The sequence below is a fragment of the Vombatus ursinus genome, unplaced genomic scaffold (assembly GCF_900497805.2).
Source record: "Vombatus ursinus unplaced genomic scaffold, bare-nosed wombat genome assembly UNPS02014775.1, whole genome shotgun sequence".
In the NCBI taxonomy this organism is placed as follows: domain Eukaryota; kingdom Metazoa; phylum Chordata; class Mammalia; order Diprotodontia; family Vombatidae; genus Vombatus; species Vombatus ursinus.
The window spans coordinates 17,802,620-17,823,605 of NW_020954553.1; the positions used below are offsets into that span (position 1 = coordinate 17,802,620).

The 20,986-nt window shown below is 43.7% G+C and overlaps 1 protein-coding gene across 2 annotated transcripts in view; it reads left to right on the forward strand.

The window, feature by feature from the left end:
- DCHS1 (dachsous cadherin-related 1) overlaps positions 1-20,986 on the forward strand; it is an 84,402-nt gene that overhangs the window by 23,363 nt on the left and 40,053 nt on the right. For both annotated transcript variants that reach the window (XM_027864494.1, XM_027864495.1), the window contains exons 3-8: positions 11,108-11,296; positions 11,394-11,625; positions 12,077-12,313; positions 14,573-15,616; positions 18,573-18,766; positions 19,053-19,149. In XM_027864494.1, the coding sequence (XP_027720295.1) occupies positions 11,108-11,296; positions 11,394-11,625; positions 12,077-12,313; positions 14,573-15,616; positions 18,573-18,766; positions 19,053-19,149 (1,993 nt within the window). The remainder of the gene's footprint in view (positions 1-11,107; positions 11,297-11,393; positions 11,626-12,076; positions 12,314-14,572; positions 15,617-18,572; positions 18,767-19,052; positions 19,150-20,986) is intronic.

Here is a 20,986-nt window from a genome sequence, read left to right on the forward strand (position 1 = left end):
TGCTTCAGTTTTTCATCTGTATAATGTGCTGGAGAAGGAAATGGCAGACCACTCCAGTATCAAATGGGGTCAGAAAGAGTCAAAAACAACTGAACAACAACAAATATATATGTGTATATATATATATATATGTGTGTGTATGTACATATATGCATATGTACATATTAAATATATGCATATTAAAAATGTATACTGTTCAAAGAATTCCAAGTAGTTTTGAGGCAGGGGCTTTAGCACCTGGGGGAATCAGCGAAAGATCCCTGCGATCAGCTTCCCTACTTTCCTTCAAGATTTAGCTCAAATCTCACCTTCTGAAAGAGACCTTTCCCAGTCCGTCCAGCTGCTGATGACTTCTCCTTCTGTACGTAACTAGTTCGGTGTTGTTTCTTCTCCCAGAAAGTACGTTACTTTGGGACAGGGACTGTTTTTGCCTTTGTATTCCCAGCATTTAGTAGAGGGCTTACTATATAGTAAGATAGTAAGAAAGTAAGATAAGAAAGAAAACTTACTAAGTACTGATTGACTATCGACTGACATAGGATGGAGAGGCAACTAACTTGGGCGGGGGGTGGGGGGGAGGCATTTTTTGGATGGGTTTTTTGATGAGGTAAGTCCAAAGTGGTATTTTTCATTCTTGGACTCACTTCCTGGTCCCCTCTCTTCTTAACTCCTGCAGGATTCAGGGTTTGTCTACCTGACAAAGTTGGTTTTATCATGGGTTTGGAAGAAACCAAAATCATCACTTAATGAGCCATTTTTCATTCCGTAATGCAGAACTCATGATGAGCATTGGCATAGAACACCGGGAAGGTAAATAAAGCTTATGTGCCAGGCACTGTTCTAAGTGCTGGGAATACAAAGACAAAAATGAAACCTTCTCCACCCTCAGTGAGCTTACATTCTATGAGGGAAGACATGCACAAATATAGATATGTACAAAATATATACAAAGATGAGGAGATAGAAAGAACTTGGTAAAACTCTGGGGATGTTTAGCCTAGAGAAGAGAAAACTGAAGGGGGGGGGGGACAGACCACAGGTGATACCTGTTCTCAAGTATTGGAAGAACTGTCACATGGAAAAGGAATTTAGCTGTCATGTAGGTTGCCCAAAGAAGTGTTGGGTTCTTCAAGCAGAGATGGGCAAATGACCTCAGCTGTGTTATGGTGGGGATACCTTTCGTGAATGGTTTGGGCTAGATGGCTGCTGAGGCCGCTTCTAGCTTCCAGATTCTGCAGTTCTGTTATTCTGATTTGTTCTGATTGGCCTCAGAGGGCAAAACTAGGAACAAGTGGTAGAGGTGACAGAGAGTCAGATTTAGGCCTGATGTCAGGAAAAAACTTCCTCACAATTAGAAGAATAATTTGAAAAGTGGAATGGGCTGACACAGGAATTGGTATATTACCCCACATTCGATGTCTTCAGGCAGAGGTAGGATGACCACTTGACAGGTATGCCATGGTGAATATTTCTGTGAAAGGATGGACTGAACTAAGTGGCCTCTGGTCTCTTCCATCTCAGATTTTGTGATTCTGATTCTGAGAAGTATAATCACCTAAAAGAGCAAGAAGAAGTGGAGAGAAAGAAACAAGTCTATAGAAAGCTTGGCAAGGGTCCCAATCAACAAGTACTTATTGTCCATCAACAAGGTTTTATGAAAAGTAATTTAAGAATACCCCAAAGGACCAAGTTGTGTCAATTGAGGCAGTGTATTTTTTTAATCCGTAAGGCAAAGAAAGTAAAGATAGTAGGATGATAGCAAAATTACAATATTTGCTATAATTATATAGGTATTTAAAGTGCATTTGCACAGATGGGAGAATTTAATTATAAAAAATCTTTTTTTGTGTCAATTGATGCACCTGGTCCTTCCTTATAGCATTGTCAAGTCAATAATTATTTATTAAGCACCTGTTACATGTCTAGGCATTGGGGATGAAGAGGAATAAACAAATACTAAAAGTCTTTACTTTCAAGGAGCTTACAGTCTAACAGGAGAAACAATAAGTACATGTAGAGGGATATGCAAAATAAATATAAATAAGTGCAAGGTATTTGAATACAAGATAGCTTGGGAGGGAGGGCACTAGCAGTTTTGGGAAAACAGGAAAATCTTTATGAAAAAGATGGTGCTTTGAAATGCATTTTAAAGAAAGAGAGGAATCCTGTGAGGGAGAGGTGAGGAAGGAATGCATTCTATACAGAGGATGGCCAATGCAAAGGTATGGAGATGGGAAATTGAGGCCCATGGCTGAAGAACAGAGAAAGAGAAGGCCAGTTTGGAGAGCACTTAAGGATGAAATGAAGAAGCACAACAAACAGATGAAAAATGGAAAGTATTTGTCAAGAATTCTATACTGATCTCTACTGCATCAAAGACAGTGAAGCTACCACATTTAGACTCTCACAGTCCAATGTACTGTATGAGGCTGTGGAAATGGTAATAACAAGGACAAAGATGGGAAAGTAGCTGCCCTAGACCAAGTATGCACGAAGGAAGTCTGTGCTGAATACTATTTTAAGGATGTCAAAAGATCAATTCTCAAGCTATCTGAAAATGGGAGGATACCACATGTCTTGAAGAAAAAACAAAAAGTACTTGAGAAAATATCAATAACTTTTGACCCCTATATCTACTCTCCCATCCTTACAAAATCTACATGAGAATAGTCTATACACGTGCATCAAAGGCATCCTTGACAAGGGCTGAGAAGAGAACAGCCAGGCTTCCACAGAGGATATTCTAGAGCAAAACAAATATTTACAGGCATTCAACTAACTGGAAGGTTAAGAGAATTCAAGATCAAATTGTACTTACTTTTTGTTGACTATAAAAAATTTTGATTTGAGAGAGGAAAGCAGTGTCTTAAAGGGTCTCCTTCAAGGTGTCAAACATGTACATTAAGCTCATGATTTCTTGAAAGATTTAACAACTTTGATAACTTTTGTTCATCAACTCTCTGATTCTTAATAACAAGCCAAGCAGAAAATGGGGAGAAATGTGTTTGACAGAGGTATTTGTCATCATCTAGGAGGAAAAGCAGTTCAGAGTCCACGTGGAAGAAGAGTTCCCAACAGGTGCTCCTATTTGCAGCTAACCTTGTGCTGGATAATCAATCGCTGAAATGTTTCAGAGTCTCCTAAGTGAAATCAGGGTTTGGCCTTGAAGGAACCTTCCACAAGGGAAAAAACAAGTTGATAAAGAATGGCCATTGTCCAGACTATGATATGCAGTTCTATGAACAGTCCCTAGAACTGAACCATTAGTAAGTAGTATAAGAATCTTGGCCACACACTGTAAATGGACCCAAAGTTGAGCAGGAAGAGGAGAGCAGGCTGGATTATCTTTGGGAAATGCTTTTAATGACCCTAAACTTCTCCCTGAAACAAAGGCCAGTCCTTGAAATAACTCTGTTCTTCTGATGATGCTATATGGCCTTGAGTCAAGGGATGCCACAATCTCAACTTCAGGTCATCCAGAGGACATGGAGAAGATGCATGTTGGACCGAGGAAGCTACAATTTATTACCAATGAAAGACTCTGATAGAATGTGAAGTCCTTGAGGACAGGGTTTGTTTCTTTTTTTGTCTTTGAATCCCCAGCCTAGTACAGTGTCTCAGCACGTAGCAACATAGCGCTAACTTAGTACTTGTTTATAAGTATTCTTTGTCAACTTGTCTTTCCCTATGTAGACAGATGATTGAACAATTCTACAAAAGAAGTGGTGTAAAAGCACCAGAGCTGAAAGGGACCTTAAATGCTAAAGAGTACAACCCCCTCATTTTATAGGTTGAGGAAATTTGTACAGATGAGGAAATTGAGGCACAGAGAAGTTAAGTGACTTACCCAGGGTCACCCAGCTGCTAAGTATCTGAGGCAGGATTTGACCTCAGGGCTTTCCGACTGCAAGTCCAGTGCCCTAACTGCTATTATTTGACCCTGCCCCTCAATGTATGACACGTATAGAATGAGACACTGTAATTACTGTGGAGTTTCATGAGCAGACATGGCCTATGAATTAATTTGTTTTGCTTGACTCTTATTGATTACAAGGAAAGGTTCTATCCAATCAGTCAGTCAACAAGCAGAAAGTGGGGAGTCAATGGGAAGTAAGGGGTATTTTTTAAAGGGTGGCAGAGAGAAGGGAGGAAGGAGGGAGGGAGAGAGAGAAGAAGAAGAAGAAGAAGAAGAAGAAGAAGAAGAAGAAGAAAGAAGAAACATCAACAAAATGCTTTGAAAAACTAAAAGAGAGATGTTTAACCAAGAAAAAAGGTGGTGCAAGCATGAAATGAGAGTGAGGTGGAACTGATAGATAGATGTATGCTCTGTTGGTGTCCACACGTTGTCAGGAGGTTTAGAAGAAAAACTCTGGCATGTTGGGTGTCTCCTCTTTTCCCGCTGTGGAGGATCTAGGGTAGGACATGGACAAGAGTTGTACAGATTGAGGAGTGGATGGATGACAATGGAAGGAGCACCAATGAGATCCGAGTCATCAAAGTAGAAAGGAAGTGGCATTTGAGTTGAATTTTAAAGCTTAGTTGGGAATTCCACAAATGAAAGGAAAAAAGGATGGACATTCCAGGCACGAGGAACAGTGTTAGTGAAGGCACAGGCTGAAGAAATGTGAGTTACTGATGTGGCAGGGGAAAGAACATAGAGAGAAAAGAGAAGACCTAGGAAAGAGACCTGGGGGATCTCTACATTTAGAGACCCAGAGAGGCTTCAGTGGAGGCAGAACTTTGTGGGAGAAAATGGAGTGATTGTCCCCAAAGCCCTAGGCTCTCAGTGAAGCAGGCATAGGGATTAGTGTTAGAGAGGAGGTCTCTGCCCCTAGAGACAAGCTTCACCCACCCTAATTGATGTGCTAATATATTCATGGAGATGTAGGAATACTTCTTTTTGGGGATGGCTCGAGGATTTCTCCTTTTGTGATCTCATCAGCTCCTTTAAGTTCAGATGATTCTCAGATCTTTAAATCCAGCCTTCACTAATCTTTTTCCCATCCTCCATCCTCTATCCCTCTCTTGGAATGCTCTACTGCCCCCCTCCCACCCAATGGAATTTTAGGCCCCCTACTTATCCTTTGTTTGAATCTTTTGAAATCTGCTCTCCCAAAATCTAGGGCACATGTCAGACTATGTCTCACTTTCCTCTTCTGGATCAAAAATTCTAAACTGGTGTGGTCACTTCCCTCTGAGGTTTCCACCATTTCCACCCTAGCAACTAGCTGGTTCCTCCCTGTCCGTGAGGATAAGGGTGAGAATGGCAGTTCCCCTCATTGTTTCCTCTTCCTTTTGAAGTGTAAGGCTTATCATTAGGGCAAGCCAAAAAAAATGATTTGCTATTTTGCTGTTGTCAGAAAGAGAGAGAGAGAGCCCCAGTAGATGTCTAAATATCTGAAGTTCTCTATGATTACTATATTATGCATCCATGAACGTCTTATGATCTGTTTTCCAAACGCTTCCATCTGTTTCCCCTTTCTGTCTAGGTGGTCTGTAGCATTCCCTCCAAGTATGCCCTTCCAGCCATATTTCATTCATGGGTTCCATCCTACCAAGTCCTGTGTGGTCAAATCAGCCTTGCTGTGTAGGTTATTCTGTTTCTCTTGCTTGCTATCCATATCCCGTGCATTTATGTATGTACATCTGAGGAGAGGGTTTCTACTGCTGGCTACCTTCTTGGTTTTTGTCTCCTGTCTTCTGGGCATCTCCACTGCTATTCTTCCTTCATTGTAGGTATTTTTTTTTTGTTTTCTTGTTTGGTAATTGTAGGTAGGCAATTTTCTCCCTTCTTTTTCAATTTAAAGCCAATTTGATTATGTATGTTTGTTTTTGGAGTCAATCAGGTTAAGTGACTTGCCCAGGGTCACACAGCTAGTAAGTGTCTGAGTCTGCTTTGAACTCAAGCCCTTCTGAGGCCAAGGCCACCTCCTGGATGTCCCTATTTGATTATGTTTGCAAGACTTTGTATGGTACACTCCTGGCCCGGGACACCACATTATGATATTTTAAATCTTGGTACCACCTTATCCACAAAACTTTCTCTGATTATCCTTTTCTTTCCCTCCTCATAATATGTTATATTTATGTAATTGTTTATGTGTTGTATCTCTCAGTGGAATGCAGCTCCCTGATGGTGGAAGTGATTTTGTTTTTCATCATTGTGTAGAAGGTTGTTCATCATTGCCTATGAGGGGCAGCTAGGTGCTGGGTTGGGTGCTGGGCCTGGAGTCAGGAAGACTCATCTCCCAGAATTCAAAACCGACCGTAGATACTTCCCAGCTGTGTGACCCTGGGCAAATCACTTAGCCTTGTTTGCCTCAGTTTCTCATCTATAAAATGAGCTGGAGAAGGAAATGGCAAACCACCCTAGTATCTTTGCCAAGAAAACCCCAAATGTAGTCACAAAGAGTCTGAGACAACTGAAAAAACAACTGAACAACAACAAAAATGGCTTATGAAGTTGCTGAAGGTAATATTCCCCTTACATGGACAATGGGAGAAGAAAAGTCAGGTGGGTAAGCAAGCATTGGTGCCCGTATGCCTCCTAGTAAGTCATGCTCTGGAACAGCTAAAGTGCAGTCTTAGCATAAGCCACCAAGGGGCGCTCCAAACTTAGGCTGCCCTGGGATCAGAGATCAGGAGCTGAAAGACACCTTGGAGGTCATCAAATCCAACCTCCACATTTTACAGATGAGGAAGTTGAGGCCCAAGGAGGTGGCATTACTTGCCCAAGGTCTCACAGGTAGTTAGCATTAGAAGTCAGACTTGAAACCAGATCTAATTTCTCAGATTCCAGAGCCAGTACCAGGCGGTCTCTCCTTTCCTATTTTGAAGACTTAAGCCACAACCTTGGATCTCTGAGCTAATACCAGGAAGCAAATACCATCTTCCCAGTATCTCCCTGGAATCCGCTCAGTTCATTGTAGCATATAAAATCTAAAGTCACAGATCTAATCTCCTTTCCAACTTTGGATGACCCAAAAAGAAAGCAATATTAATCATTATAGTTAAGAATGAAATTGAAATGATAAGTTACTTATTAAGCTCTTATCCTCTCCTTATTCTGGTAGATATTTGAAAAATCTTCATTTCTCCATTCCCAGTCTTCAGCCAGGGATCCCCAGAGTATCTGAGGAACCTTTTAAGAAAGCCCAGTGCTGTATTCTATTTTTCAAAATAATAGGTGATAGTTAGATGGGTTACTGAATGACCCAACCCAGAGAGTCATGCTAAATGGATCAAATATCCACTAGAGGGAGGTCTCTCAGAGGTTTGTTCTTAGCCCTATTCTGATAAATACTTACATTAATGATTTGGATAAAGACATGATTAGGGATAAAGGAACGCTTAATCAAATTAGTGTATGACCTAAAGCTGAGAGAAATTAGATGACAGAGTCAGGATCCTAAATGGGGAAAGGGGAGAAATAGCCTCACTAGCTTCCATGCTATTCTGGTTAGCTGGGTTAGCATTTCATCAGATGACCCAAGGTCAGAGGCAGCTCAGTCTTTTCTCGTGGATGGCTGCTTGCCATCTCTCCCTCCCCCAAGCTCTGCTCAGCTTGCTGCTACATACTTCCTCTGCCTTCTTCTCCAGCTGACCTCTGGCAAGTTTTACTGGTGTCTCATATCCACATCTGGCTGTGGCCTCTGACCTCCAGATGCTTGGGGTCAGGGAGTAATCCCTTACCTCTCTGTCACAGGCAGCTTCTATCCCTGACTCAAGCGTATCACACATGCTGATTTCTCTACAGTATGGTACTAAAAAGGAGTCCAGATTCTTGGCTTTAACAGCAAGACCATTAATGACTTCTTGTGACAGACTTGTCATGTTCACAGTTCTGGGTAATTCCTCTTGCATTTCTAGTTCCCAGCCGTCACTGTCAAGTTTAGACACTGACGGGGCATGTAGAAGAGAAGACAAGCCTTCTGAAGCAAGTGTTGCATTAATATCCCCAGCATTCAGCAGTGTTTGTTGAAATTAAATCATTCAAAACCCCACTGACCAGTCCTGTCCTCCAGAGGTCACAAGGCCCTTACTGGAGTTCCAATCCCCTACCACACCCCTTAACTTGGACAGTAGGCGGAGAAATACCCAAGGGCTGAAATCAGAAACTCTGGTGCATTCCCTAGACAGGATAGGCAAGGGGAAGGATGGGCAAAAGCTATTCCTGTCAAGCCAGTCAGAGGCTGAATTCCCTGACTATAGGATTAGGTTTCAGTTCCAAAAACGCGTCCGTGTCTCTGCTTGGTTTTTTGTTTGTTTGTTTTTTGTTTTTTTACTTTCTCTTCCCTTGTATAATAGTCTTGGAATCACAGACTTCTCCATTGAGAAAGCAGCTTAAATGTCATCTGGTCTAGTCTCCCATCCCATACAGGTTGGCATTCCACAAAAGGAACCATCTGACCTCTACTAAAAAAGCCTGTAATGGAAAGACAAGGAACCATCACCTGAGGCAGCCAATTTCACTTTGGAATCATGATGATTGTTAGGAAGTTTTTCCTAGAGGCAGACCGACATTTGGCTTCTTTGCGATTCCATTCACTGATTCTGGCTCTTTCCTCTGGGACCAAACAAAAAATTATGATCCCTCTTTCATGGGACAGCTCTTCAGATATTTGAAGGCGGTTTTTGAGGATCTCCGTCTTCCCTGCCTTCTCTAGGCTAAACAACCTTATTTCTTCCAGCCTTTCCTCAAACTCTTCTGTTTGCCTTTCAAAGGAAGGAAACAAGCATTTATTGAGTGTGTGCTCTGTGTCAGGCTCTGCACTGAGCATTTTATAACTGTAACCTCATTTAATCCTCACAACAACCCTGGGAGGTAGGTAGATTTGTAGCCAACTAAAATACCTGAAGTATTTTTCACATGAATTGTTATCTACCCAGGCCTTCCCCTTCTAGACTTTCACAGTTGAGTTTTTTAACCTGAATGTAGGACTTTCCACTTATCCCTAATAGAAGCAGTTAGGTGGTGCAGTGAATAGAGAGCTGGACTGGAATCCAGACCCTCACTAGCTGTGTGACACCCATGGCAAGTCATTTAATTTGTCTGCCTCAGTTTCCTCATCTGTAAAATGGAGATCATAATAGCATCTACCTCCTAGGATTGCTGTGAGGATAAAATATTTGTAAAGTACTTTGCAAAGTTTAAAATACTATATAAATACTTGCTAGCTTTATTATTATTATTAAATTTTACCTCATTAGATCCAGACCATCTTTCCAGCCTATAGAGATTTTTTTAGATCTTGACTATCATCATGCTTCCCAACTATGAGTCACCTGCCAAATGGATAAACATACCATTTGTGCCTAACTCATTGGTAAAAATGTTAAGCAGACTATGATCCCAAAGTCACATCTCTGGGGTACTGAGTACTCCACTAGAAATCTCCCTCTAGGTTGACATCTGTCCATTAATGACTTTTTTTATAGTCATTTTATAGTTATTTTATTTTTTTATCAAATTTTATTTTTTTTCAGTTAACGAAAATCTAATTTCTCTTCTTGCCACCTCTCTCTACTTTTGAAAAAGAAAGATAAAACCCTTGTAACAAATATATATAGTCAAGCAAAAGCAAATTCTCACACTGAGTTGTGTTTAGAAATATATGTGTGTGTTTGTGTATGTATATACAAATACATCTTAATCAGGACCCTGAGTCTGTCACCTCTTCAATGTCAAAAATCAATAAGCATTTGCATGTTTCTTCATGAGATGAATTATGGTTGGTCATTGCATTGGTCGGTGTTCTTAAGCCTTTCAAATTGCTTTTCTTTATGATGTTGTTAATGTACAAATTTTCTCCTGGTTCTGCTCACTTCATTCAAGTCTTTTGTTGTGGCAAGTGGCATTTTAGAAGAAATTGCTTCTCAGATATTGATTTGATGCTCTGAGATTTCTTCCATCCCTGGAGATTCTGTTCCTTTGTTCTCTCAGGTGGCTGCTTACCTTACCCTCAGGCTTGAAAACCTCTTTCTCTGAGCTAGGGAAATCAAAAAACCCTAACCCTTGTATCCTTAATTCATTCAAGGTTGGGGTTTAAATAGCTCTGCTGAATAATTAAGGGAGTCGAACAAATCAAGGAATGTACAGCCCTTAAGATGCCTGGTCATGTGGACATGGGGTAGTCCTGTCCTTCCAGTCCAGGTCTGGTTTCATGTGAGCAGCTTGGCCTCCCTTTGGTAGAAGATGGGGGAAAGGTTTTTAAATTTAATTTTTTTTGTTACATTTTAAGTTCCAATCTGTCTCCTTCCCTCCCCACTCCGCATTAGAGAAGACCACAATTTGATGCAGTTTTATAAATACATGCAAAATCGTACTATGTGTACTTCTTTTTCTCAGTTCTTTCTCTGGAGGTGGATAGCATCTTCCTTCATAGTTGATTTGATTATTTAGAGTTCTCAGAATAACATGGTTGTTCACAATTATTCTTTGAACAATATTGCTATTAATTGTGCACAGTGTTCTCTTGGTTCTGCTCACTTCACTTTTCATTATTTCAGGCAAGTCTTTTCATTTTTTTCTAAAATCAGCCAGCTTATCATTTCTTATAGCACAGTAGTATTCCATCACAATCATATCCCACAACTTGTTCAACTATTCCTCAATTGATGGGCTTCCTTTCAATTGCCACCACAAAGAGAGCTGGTATAAATATTTTAGAACATAGAGATTCTTTTCCTTTTTTCCCTGATAACATTGGGAAACAGACATAATATTGGTATTGCTGGGTCAAAGGGTGTCTACACAGTTTATAACTCTTTGGGCATAATTCCAGGTTGTTCTCCAAAATTGTTGGATCAGTTCACTGTTCCACCAATAGTGTATTAATGTCCCAGTTTTTCCGCATCCCCTCCAACATTTGTCATATTCCTTTTCTATCACTTTAGCCAATCTGATATGTATGAGATGATATCTCAAGGTTGTTTTAGGGGAAGGATTTTTAGGGGGTTACAGATCGAATGAAGAAGGACATGTGTTCTCATGTTTATCGTGGCTACAAATGCTACTCCCTTTAGGGGTTCTGGTGGCTAGGCATAGGAACAGGAGAAGACAAGACAACAGAAAAACTTTCAAGAAAAGTCATATTTCCCCCCACAGGTGACAGCTACAGATGCAGACAGCGGCCCCTTTGGCCTCCTTTCCTACTCTTTGGGAGCTGGGCTTAGCTCCATAGGCACACCCCCATTCCAAATCGACCCCCTCACTGGAGAGGTATGCACATCCCGAAGTCTGGACCGTGATCAAGGACCCCCCAGCTTCGACTTCACTGTCACTGCTGTGGACGGGGTAAGGAGGAAAGACAGGGAGGGGCATTTCCCCTGGGGGGGAGACCAGACCTGCTCTGAGGGTATCTTCTCATACCATAATCCCCAATTCCTTCCAGGGTGGCTTGAAATCACTTGTGTATGTAAAGGTGTTTGTGTCAGATGAGAATGACAACCGGCCTGAGTTCTACCCAAGGACATATGCAGCCAGTGTAAGCACCCAGAGCCCACCAGGCACGGCTGTACTGAGGGTCAGCGCGCATGACCCTGACCAGGGTCCCCATGGCACCCTCACCTACCGCATCCTGGCTGGGAACAGCCCCCCACTCTTTGCCCTGGACAAGGACTCAGGTAAGAAGCCAGAATATACTCCAGCCCCCTGGGGGAGCCCCAAAGCTCCCTTAACTCCCCAGTTCTAGGACTTCCTTGGCTGCTGCCTGTGATCATCCCATCCTGTTATTGGGATTTCTCCAGCCCACTCCCAGGGCATTCTCCTAACTTCCCCAGTACATGCATGGGGCACCCCACTCCCAGCTTCATTTCCCACCCCCCTCACAAACAACAACCTGTCTTCCTCCTCTGTTCTCCCCTTTGTCCTATGCCTTATGCCCTCCCTTATGCCCCACGTCCTCTGCCTCATACCTTCTGCTTTGTGTCTCATTTCCTGTTCCATGTCCCCTGTGCTATGTCCTCTGTAACATGACCCATGATTTTAGTCCTGTGTCTCCTGATCCTATGTTCTGTGGTCTGTGTTTTGTGTCCTGCTCTCTCCATCCCTCTTGTTCTCCCTCTCTGTTTCCAGGGATAGTGTCTGTGGCCTGGCCCCTTACTGGACGATCTGACTCTGTGCAGCAACTGGAGATTGGGGTCCAGGATGCTGGTGGCCTTCGAGCTGAGCCCAACGCCCAGGTCAACATCAGCATCATTTCTGGGCCTCTTGTACCTCCAGTCTTTGAGCAAGCACAGTATGTCTTCTCTGTGCCTGAGGATGTGCCTCCAGGAACCAGTGTGGGCACCATACGGGCACACCACCCCCCAGGTAAAACATACTCACCCCCCCAGTGCCTCATTCTCAAGTCTGGTTGGTTCTAATTCCACAGTATCTCTTGCATCCATCCCCTTTTCTACACTCACCTAGTCAATCCCCAGGTTAAGGCCTTCATCACCTCTCGCTTTGACCATTGCAAAAGCCTCCTTGGTCTCTCTGCCTCTTCTCTCCTCTCCTCAAGCCCACCTCCAAACCCAGATGCCAAAGTGATATTCCTAAAGCACAGGTCTAACCATGTCCTTCCCCTGCTCAAGAAGAAGCTCGAGGGGCCTCCTCTTGCTTCTAGGATAAAATACAATCTCTTCCATTGGTCATTAAAAGCCCTTTACAATCTAGCTCCAACATTCCTTTCCAGGTTTATCACACATTATTACTTTACCCACTCTTCAGTTCAGCCCAATTGGCCTGCCCTCTGTTCCTCCCTTCTCCCACCTCCATGTCTTTGCCCAGGCTCATCTGTCACCCATGCCAGGAATGCACCTCCCCCACACTTCCACTTCCTCTAGAATCCTCTCCCCTGGGAACCCAGCTTAAGTGCCACCTCCTTCATGAGGCCCCTTTTGATTCTCCCTAGTTTAACTGTCCTCCCTATATTACTTTGTATTTACTTTGTATATATGTTATATTTAGACTGAATGTGTTGTTTCCCTTTATGGAATACAGGCTCTCTGAGGACAGACTTTCATTTTTGCCTTTAAATCTCCAGCGCTTAGCACAGTGCCTGGCATCCTAGTGGGCTAGAGGCCAGCTAGGTGGTGGTATAGTGCACGAAGTGGTGGATCTGAAGTTAGGAAGGCCTGAGTTCAAATGCAGTCTCACACACCTAACAACTTTGTGACCCTGGGCAATTCACTTGATCTCTGCCTGCCTCAGTTTCCTCTTCTGTAAACTGGAGATAATAATAGCACCTACTTCCCAGGGTTGTTTTGAGGATCACACAAGATAATATCTGTAAGATACTTTGCAAATCTTAAAGCCCTATATAAATGTTAGTTATTATTATAGCTATTATGAGCAATTAATAAATGTGCAGGATAAATGTGTGTGTCTGCGTGTGAGTAGGTAAATATGTTGCCAAGTGATGGTAAGCATAGGCATGTAAGTGAATGTAAGTTCCCTTTATTCCATAAAGGGAAACAACACATTCAGTCTAAATATAACATATATACAAAGTAAATACAAAGTAATATAGGGAGGACAGTTAAACTAGGGAGAATCAAAAGGGGCCTCATGAAGGAGGTGGCACTTAAGCTGGGTTCCCAGGGGAGAGGATTCTAGAGGAGGTGAAAGTGTGGGGGAGGTGCATTCCTGGCATGGGTGACAGATGAGCCTGGGCAAAGACATGGAGGTGGGAGAAGGGAGGAACAGAGGGCAGGCCAATTGGGCTGAACTGAAGAGTGGGTAAAGTAATAATGTGTGATAAACCTGGAAAGGAATGTTGGAGCTAGATTGTAAAGGGCTTTTAATGACCAATGGAAGAGATTGTATTTTATCCTAGAAGCAAGAGGAGGCCCCTCGAGCTTCTTCTTGAGCAGGGGAAGGACATGGTTAGACCTGTGCTTTAGGAATATCACTTTGGCATCTGGGTTTGGAGGTGTACTTGAGGAGAGGAGAGAAGAGGCAGAGAGACCAAGGAGGCTTTTGCAATGGTCAAAGCGAGAGGTGATGAAGGCCTTAACCTGGGGATTGACTAGGTGAATGTAGAAAAGGGGATGGATGCAAGAGATACTGTGGAATTAGAACCAACCAGACTTGGCATGGACAAGTTTGGATAGGGATAGTAAGGGAGAGAGAAGAGTTGGGGACCACAGAATTAGACACACACACATACTCATTGTCTTGGGTGTCATACGCTTATACACTCTCACTGCTGGCCTAGCACCACAAAAGCTCACACAACCTCCCTGGTGCCTTACACTTATTCATACAACACATTCATACACACTTTCTCACATTCACAGCCCCCCATCTCTCCAGGTAGCACACACATTCATTTACATAGCATATTTATACACACTTGAAACTCTTGAGATACCAGACACATTCACACAGTCACTATGTACTCACACATATTTATTCACCCAGATTCAAGTCACAGTCCCCCTGTTTCTGGACAGGATCATTCTATGGTGTGGAATAAGCCAAGCTGGAATGGTCCCTCTAAACACAGCTCTGGCTATGCTCCTTGCCATGTGTCTTCCATGAGCTTAGCCTTGGGGTAGCCTTACAGTTTCTCACTCCCTCTGGCAGGCCGCCCAGGCTCCGTGGCCCTGACGCTCTCTGGGGGAGATCCACAGGGCCTCTTCTTGTTGGATGGGGCATCAGGACTGCTGCGGACACGGCGTCTGCTGGACAGGGAGCGCCTGGGGCCAGTGCTAGAGCTGGAGGTGCGTGCAGGCATGGGGTCTCCCCCAGCCTTTGCCCTGGCCCGGGTTCGTGTGTTATTGGATGACGTGAATGATAATGCGCCTGCCTTCCCTTCACCCACGGATACTGTGTGGCTGCCCCCAGATGCTGGTCCAGGCACACCTGTGTATACACTGAGGGCACCTGATCCTGACACTGGTACCAATGGTCACGTCACCTTTACACTGGTGGCTGGGGGAAAAGGCGCCTTTGCCGTGGACCCTACCACAGGCCATGTGCAACTGGTGAGGCCCCTGGGTGGGCTGGCCCATGAGCTAGAGCTGGAAGCACGTGATGGTGGCTCACCCCCTCTGACCAGTCGCTTCCTGCTTCGAGTAGCCATTCAGGAGGCAGGGTCCAGGGCTGGTATAGGGACTGATACCGGGGCTGGAGGTGGGATCCCCAAGTTCGACAACCCCACTTACCATGTGGAGCTATCTGAAAGTACAGCCCCAGGCACAAAGTTCCTGCAGGTGCGGGCACAGGGCCCTAAGGGAGGGCCCCCTATATCCTACCACCTGCAGTCGGATGGGGTGGGTACAACCTTTGGTGTGGAGTCACGTAGTGGATGGCTTTGGGTGCGCACAGCACTGGACCGTGAGGCCTGGGAAGTATACACATTGCCAATCCTGGCTGTGGCTGGGGAAGGTCAAGGGAGTCTGACAGGCACAGCCACTGTGAGGGTGAGCATCCGAGACAGGAATGACCATGGGCCCCGTCTCACTGAAGAGCCCACCTTCCTGGCTGTGGCTGAGAACCAGCCACCGGGAACCACTGCAGGCCGCATTACAGCCACTGATCGAGACTCGGGCCCCAATGGGCACCTCACCTACCACCTGCTGCAGCCACCAGATGAGAGTGGGGCCTTTCATATCCATCCACAGACAGGTAAGATGCCTGAGATCTCTGACCCTGTCATCAGTTCTAACCCTTCCACAGCCACCTGCAGATCATTGAGAATCCTGGTCCTTTCCAAATTGACCTGAAGACCTGTCAGGCCCCAGGAGCCTCTCATCCCAACTTGGACCCTTCTACACACACCCCAAAGACCAGTAAAACCCTCTGGATCTCTTATCTGACTCTAAGTTGATTCCAGTTCAAATCATTCCACATCTATAGAGAACTTAGTGCCCCAACTCCCCGCATCCTTCCACTCCCTTTACAGGGATTCTAACCCTGACCATGGCTCTGACCATAGAATCACTGGCTCAGAATTCAAAGGGACCCAAGGGCCCATCAAGTCCAGTTCATATCTGAAAAGGAATCCCCTACAACTGTCTTTAAGAACTGGCTATGTTGTCTTGGTTTGAAGACATTCAGGAATAGAAAATAAATGACATAGAACAGTGAATTCTCTATCACTGGAAGTCTTTAAGTGAAAGCTGAATAAGCAATTCTCAGGAATGTTGTAGAGGGGATTTTTTTTTCAGTTCTGCATTGGCCTAAATGACCTGGGAAGTCCCTTCTCACTCTAATATTATATGATTCTGTAAATTCACTAAGCCCCTAGGGAACTCCTTTTCACTCATTAGAAACTTTTCCTTTGTTGAGATGAACCTGACTGGCTGCAATCCATCCTCTCTCTCTTCCCACCATTGCTCCCAGTTCAGCCTTTAGCAACCCAGCTAATTTCCCCTTTCACATGAATACGATTCCAGGATTTTAACTGAAAAGCTTTAATATTCCTTTCCAAAGTCTTTTTTTTTTCTCCAGACTAAACATTCACAGTTCCTTTGACAGGTCCTCATATATTTTGGTATCTAGTCCTCTTATGATTCTGGTTGCTGTCCTCTGGACCTTTCCCAGCTTCTTCATGTCTTTGCTAAAACGCATAGAACTGAATCCAGTGCTCTAGTTGTGGTTTGAGTAGGCAGAGTACACAGCAGAGTACTTTCCTAGGCCTTTCTTCATATAACCTAAGATCATGTTCACTTTTGATTTAATTTGAGCTTTCATTCAACTAAAGTCCACAGGGTTTTTTTAAACTGTTTTCTCAAACCCTATACTTATAAAATTGATTTTTTTTAACCTGGGGTTAGAACTTTACACATTTATCCTTATTAAATTTAATCTTATTAGATTCTCCCCAATGTTCTAGCATGTTGAGACCTGATTGGATTGTGACTCTTTCATCTAATGTGTTAGCTATCTCTTTTAACTTTGTGTCATCTCGAAATTTGTCTATGAATGCCATCTCTGTCTTCCTCTAAGCCATCGCTAAAAAGGCAAAGGCAAAGGACAGATTCCTGTGGCATTCCAATAGACTTCCCTCCAGATTGACACAGACCCATTAATTGCTACTCATTGGATTCACTCATTCACAAGATCATAGAATTTAGACATAAAAGGAACTTTAGAGACCATCTCCTCCAAGTCCCTTATTTCACAGATGAGGAAACTGAAGCCCAGGGAGGTTAATTGACTTGCTCAGGGCCACACAGGTGGTAAATAGCCAAGCTCCTTAAGATTTAAACTCTGGTATTCTGACTCCCCACAAAACATTCTTCCCTTTGTACTATACTGGAACCAGTTCCAAGTATACTTAATCATTCTGTCATCTCACCCACATTTCTACATGTTGTCTATATTTATATGTTGTATAAAAATTTAATATCATTTTACTATTAATACTTAATTTTAATAACTAATATTAATAATAAAATGTTTTTATATTATGAGAGACTTTAAGTGCTTTGCCAAAATATCATTTTAGTATATCTACACAGCCTTCCCCACTTCACCTATTTAGTAACTCTGTCCATAAATGAAATTATGTTAGTCTGGCATGACCTGTTTTAGGTGAAGGTATGCTAGTTCCTAGATTACTGCTTTCTTTCTAAATTATTATAAACCATCCTTTTTACTGATTCTGGAAATTTACCAAGAATCAAATTAAAGCCCCTAGGACTGGAGTTTGAAGAATTTGCCATCTTCCTGTTTTTACAAACCAGGACAATGGCTCAGCAGTCACATTCACAAGTTCTCTCAGCCTCCAAGGATATATTGTGTCTTGGCCCAGTAGTTTGAATTCGTTAAAGCCCCTCTCATATCATCTTCTGGCATTTTAACTCCCTATTAGTAATTTTTCTTCTATCTTTCCCAGTTCAAATATCATTTGCAGAGAAAACAGAAGCAAAAAATAGAAGTTGAATTGTTCTGCCTTCTTTCTCTCTTTCATTACCAATGTCTTATCTACACAAGCAAGTAGTCCTATCCCTTCTTTGAACTTCCTCTTGCACTGAATGTAGCTAAAACAAAACAAAATAAAACTAACACATTTTTTTACTTTTCCTTGGCATTTATTACCAGCCCCAGCTCATGCTGAGTGTCAGTGCTTCTGTCTATATTGTTATGTGTCATTCAGCTCTTATATTCACCCAAGTTACTCTCTCTTGCTTTCGTTTGGGGGGAGGGTATATCTTTAAAAAAAAAAAACTCTAAGTTGTGCAATGAATTTCTTATTTTTTATTGTTTTTATTAGATAGCTCAGCCAGTACCCTGAACACTGATACCACTCTCCCACCATTTTGAGCTTCAACCACCTAGTTTTCTGAACCAAATTCTGAAAGCCCCAAGCCCTAAACCTCCAGTTCTCTGGCTTTCTGGATCCCCATGCTCTCAAAACTCTGACACCCAACACCCGAATTCCTTGAACTTCTCTTCTTCCAAGAGTCCTAGCCTTTCAGCACCCGGAATTCTGCCTCTGCCAAGTACATTGGGCCCCAGCCCCCCTAGTTCTGTGAACTCTGCCCCCCTTAAATCCCTGGCCTAGACTCTCCAAGTCCCTAATGTGCCTCACCTCTCTTCTTCTCCCTTGCCCTTCCCTTATTCTCTCACTCCCCAGGGGAAGTGACCACACGACGCAGCCTAGATCGTGAGCAGCAGAGCAGCTACCAGCTTCTGGTACAAGTGCAAGATGGAGGCGCTCCTCCCCGAAGCACCACAGGCACAGTGCATGTCATGGTGCTGGACCTCAATGACAACAGCCCAACCTTCCTGCATACCCTGGGGGCAGCTGGTGGCGGGTTTCCAGTGCAGGTGAGATAGGATGGGATGTTCCTCATAAATGGGGGGAGAGGTGCTTCCCATGAGGAGAGGGATGGGAGTGCTCCTCATTCAGGGGATAAGAGGGAATCCCCATAAAACTAAGGAGTATACTTATAGTGGGTTCAGGGAAAGAGGGGAAGGGATCAATGGGCTAAGGGGAGAGAGGGTAGACACTGGGTGCTCAATGTCAGAAGATGAGGGGTCCCTATGTTGTTACTGTTGGGGCCCTATGGTCAGTGTCATGGTCAGGGTTGACCTTGTGTCCATGTCTCATCAGGTGTTGGAAGGCATCCCTCCAGGAACCCTTGTCACACGCCTACAGGCAAAGGACCCAGATGAAGGAGAAAATGGAACTATCCTGTACAGCATGACAGGTATGAGGGTAGAGCTTATGGGGAATGATCTGTCTGAGGACCGGGTGATGTGAGGACTAAGGTGTTCGGTCACTCAGCTGTGTAGGGATTGAGCCATGTGACTGAGTCTGAAGACTAAGCCTCAGCTGGTGCCTCAGCTGTGTGAATACTGGGCCTGTGTGGACAGTCATGTGAGTGCTGAGCTGTATGGTTACTGAAGCCACATGAGGCTGGACCACATGAGGCCTGGGCTGTATAGAGGCTGAGCCACATCAGATCTAAGCATGTGGGTATCAAGACCTAGCTTTAAGTAAACAATAGGTCAGTCTATTGATTAATCAGTAAGCATTTATTAATCTCCTACCATGTGCTAGGCACATAATATGAGCTGGAGGTAAAAACACAAAAAATGAAACAATCCCTGCCTTTGAACAGTTTATATTCTATTGGCAAACAGGGGAAATTTTTATATATGTTTGTGTATATGTGTATAAACACAGTATACATATATATAAATATATACACACATATATGTGGAATAAATACAAACAAATATTAGGTTAAATGGAGAGGATTAGGAAAAGCTTCCTATATAGCAGATGATGCTTAATGTATGCCTGGAAGGGAATGAAGGATTCTTGAGAAGGTAAGAAGGGAGGGAATCAGGCACAGAGGACAGCCTTTGCAAATGCTTGGAGTCAAATCACTTACTGTGTGCCAGGCACTGTTCTAAATGCTAGAAACACCAGTACAAGCAGAAAGAAAGATAGTCCCTCCCTTCAAGGAGCTTACATTTTAATAGGGGAAGACAACTTATAGAAGGGAGCTAAAAAGAGGAGGTGGGACTGGGGTTGGAGAAGGCACAGAGTTAGCATAGAGAAAATCCCATGAAATAGCAGTACACGCTGAAGAGGAATGAAGACATGGCTGACCAGGGCCCCCTCCTGAAAATGGAGGTTCTGGGAGGAACCAGTCAATTAGAGAGAGAGGTTGCAGGGGCAAGTATACTTCCAATGTGAGAAATAGTCCAGGCATAAAGTGAGCTTGCATGGTACCTGGTAGTGAGAAGCCCATGGGGCTGAGTGTGCAGTGCAGCCTGAGTAAAGGAAAGATGCCAAGGACTGAAGCCAAGGATTGCAGTCTGACTGAAGTGGGACTCTGTCATCAGCTTGTATGGTATGTAACCAGTATGGTACGTGAGGAAGAGAGGAAAGGCCAGTTTGGCTGGTCCATAGTGTGGGAAGGGGAGTCATGTATCATGAGATGAGAAAAGAGAGGTTGCAGCCAGGTGGTGAAGGGCTTTAAATGTCAGACAGAGGAGTTTATGTATTATCCTAGAGGCAATAAATGGGGAGCTACTGGAGTGTATTGAGTAGGGGCCTGATGTGGTCAGATCCAAGCTTAAGGAAAATCATTTTGGCAGCTGCTGTGCAGGATGGAGAGGAGAGAGACTTAAAGGAGGCAGATCGGTGAGGAGGTTTTTGCTGTGTAGTTGTCTAAGGACGAGATAAGGAAGGCCAGGACCAGCAGGGTGCTGTGTGAGAGTACAGAGTGTGGATCATAGCCAGGAGATATTGTGGAGACAGGAATGGTGAGATGGTTTTGTCCTTGCTCCAGCTCTGCAGAGAGCAATATGGGCCAGCAGCTGAGTTCCATTGGAGCAGAAGCTGATGATGGGAGGCATCGCTTTGGAGAGATCGTTCCAAGATCTGTTTATGTGTTGTCTGGCCATCTGACTAGGAGTGATGTGCCAATGAAAAAGGGGCTCTGTACCTGGGGCTGCAAGTTGGGTATCCTAAAAATAAAAGAATAACCTGAGGGGGACCCATTTGGAGATGATGTGAGAGGAGAGAGTGTG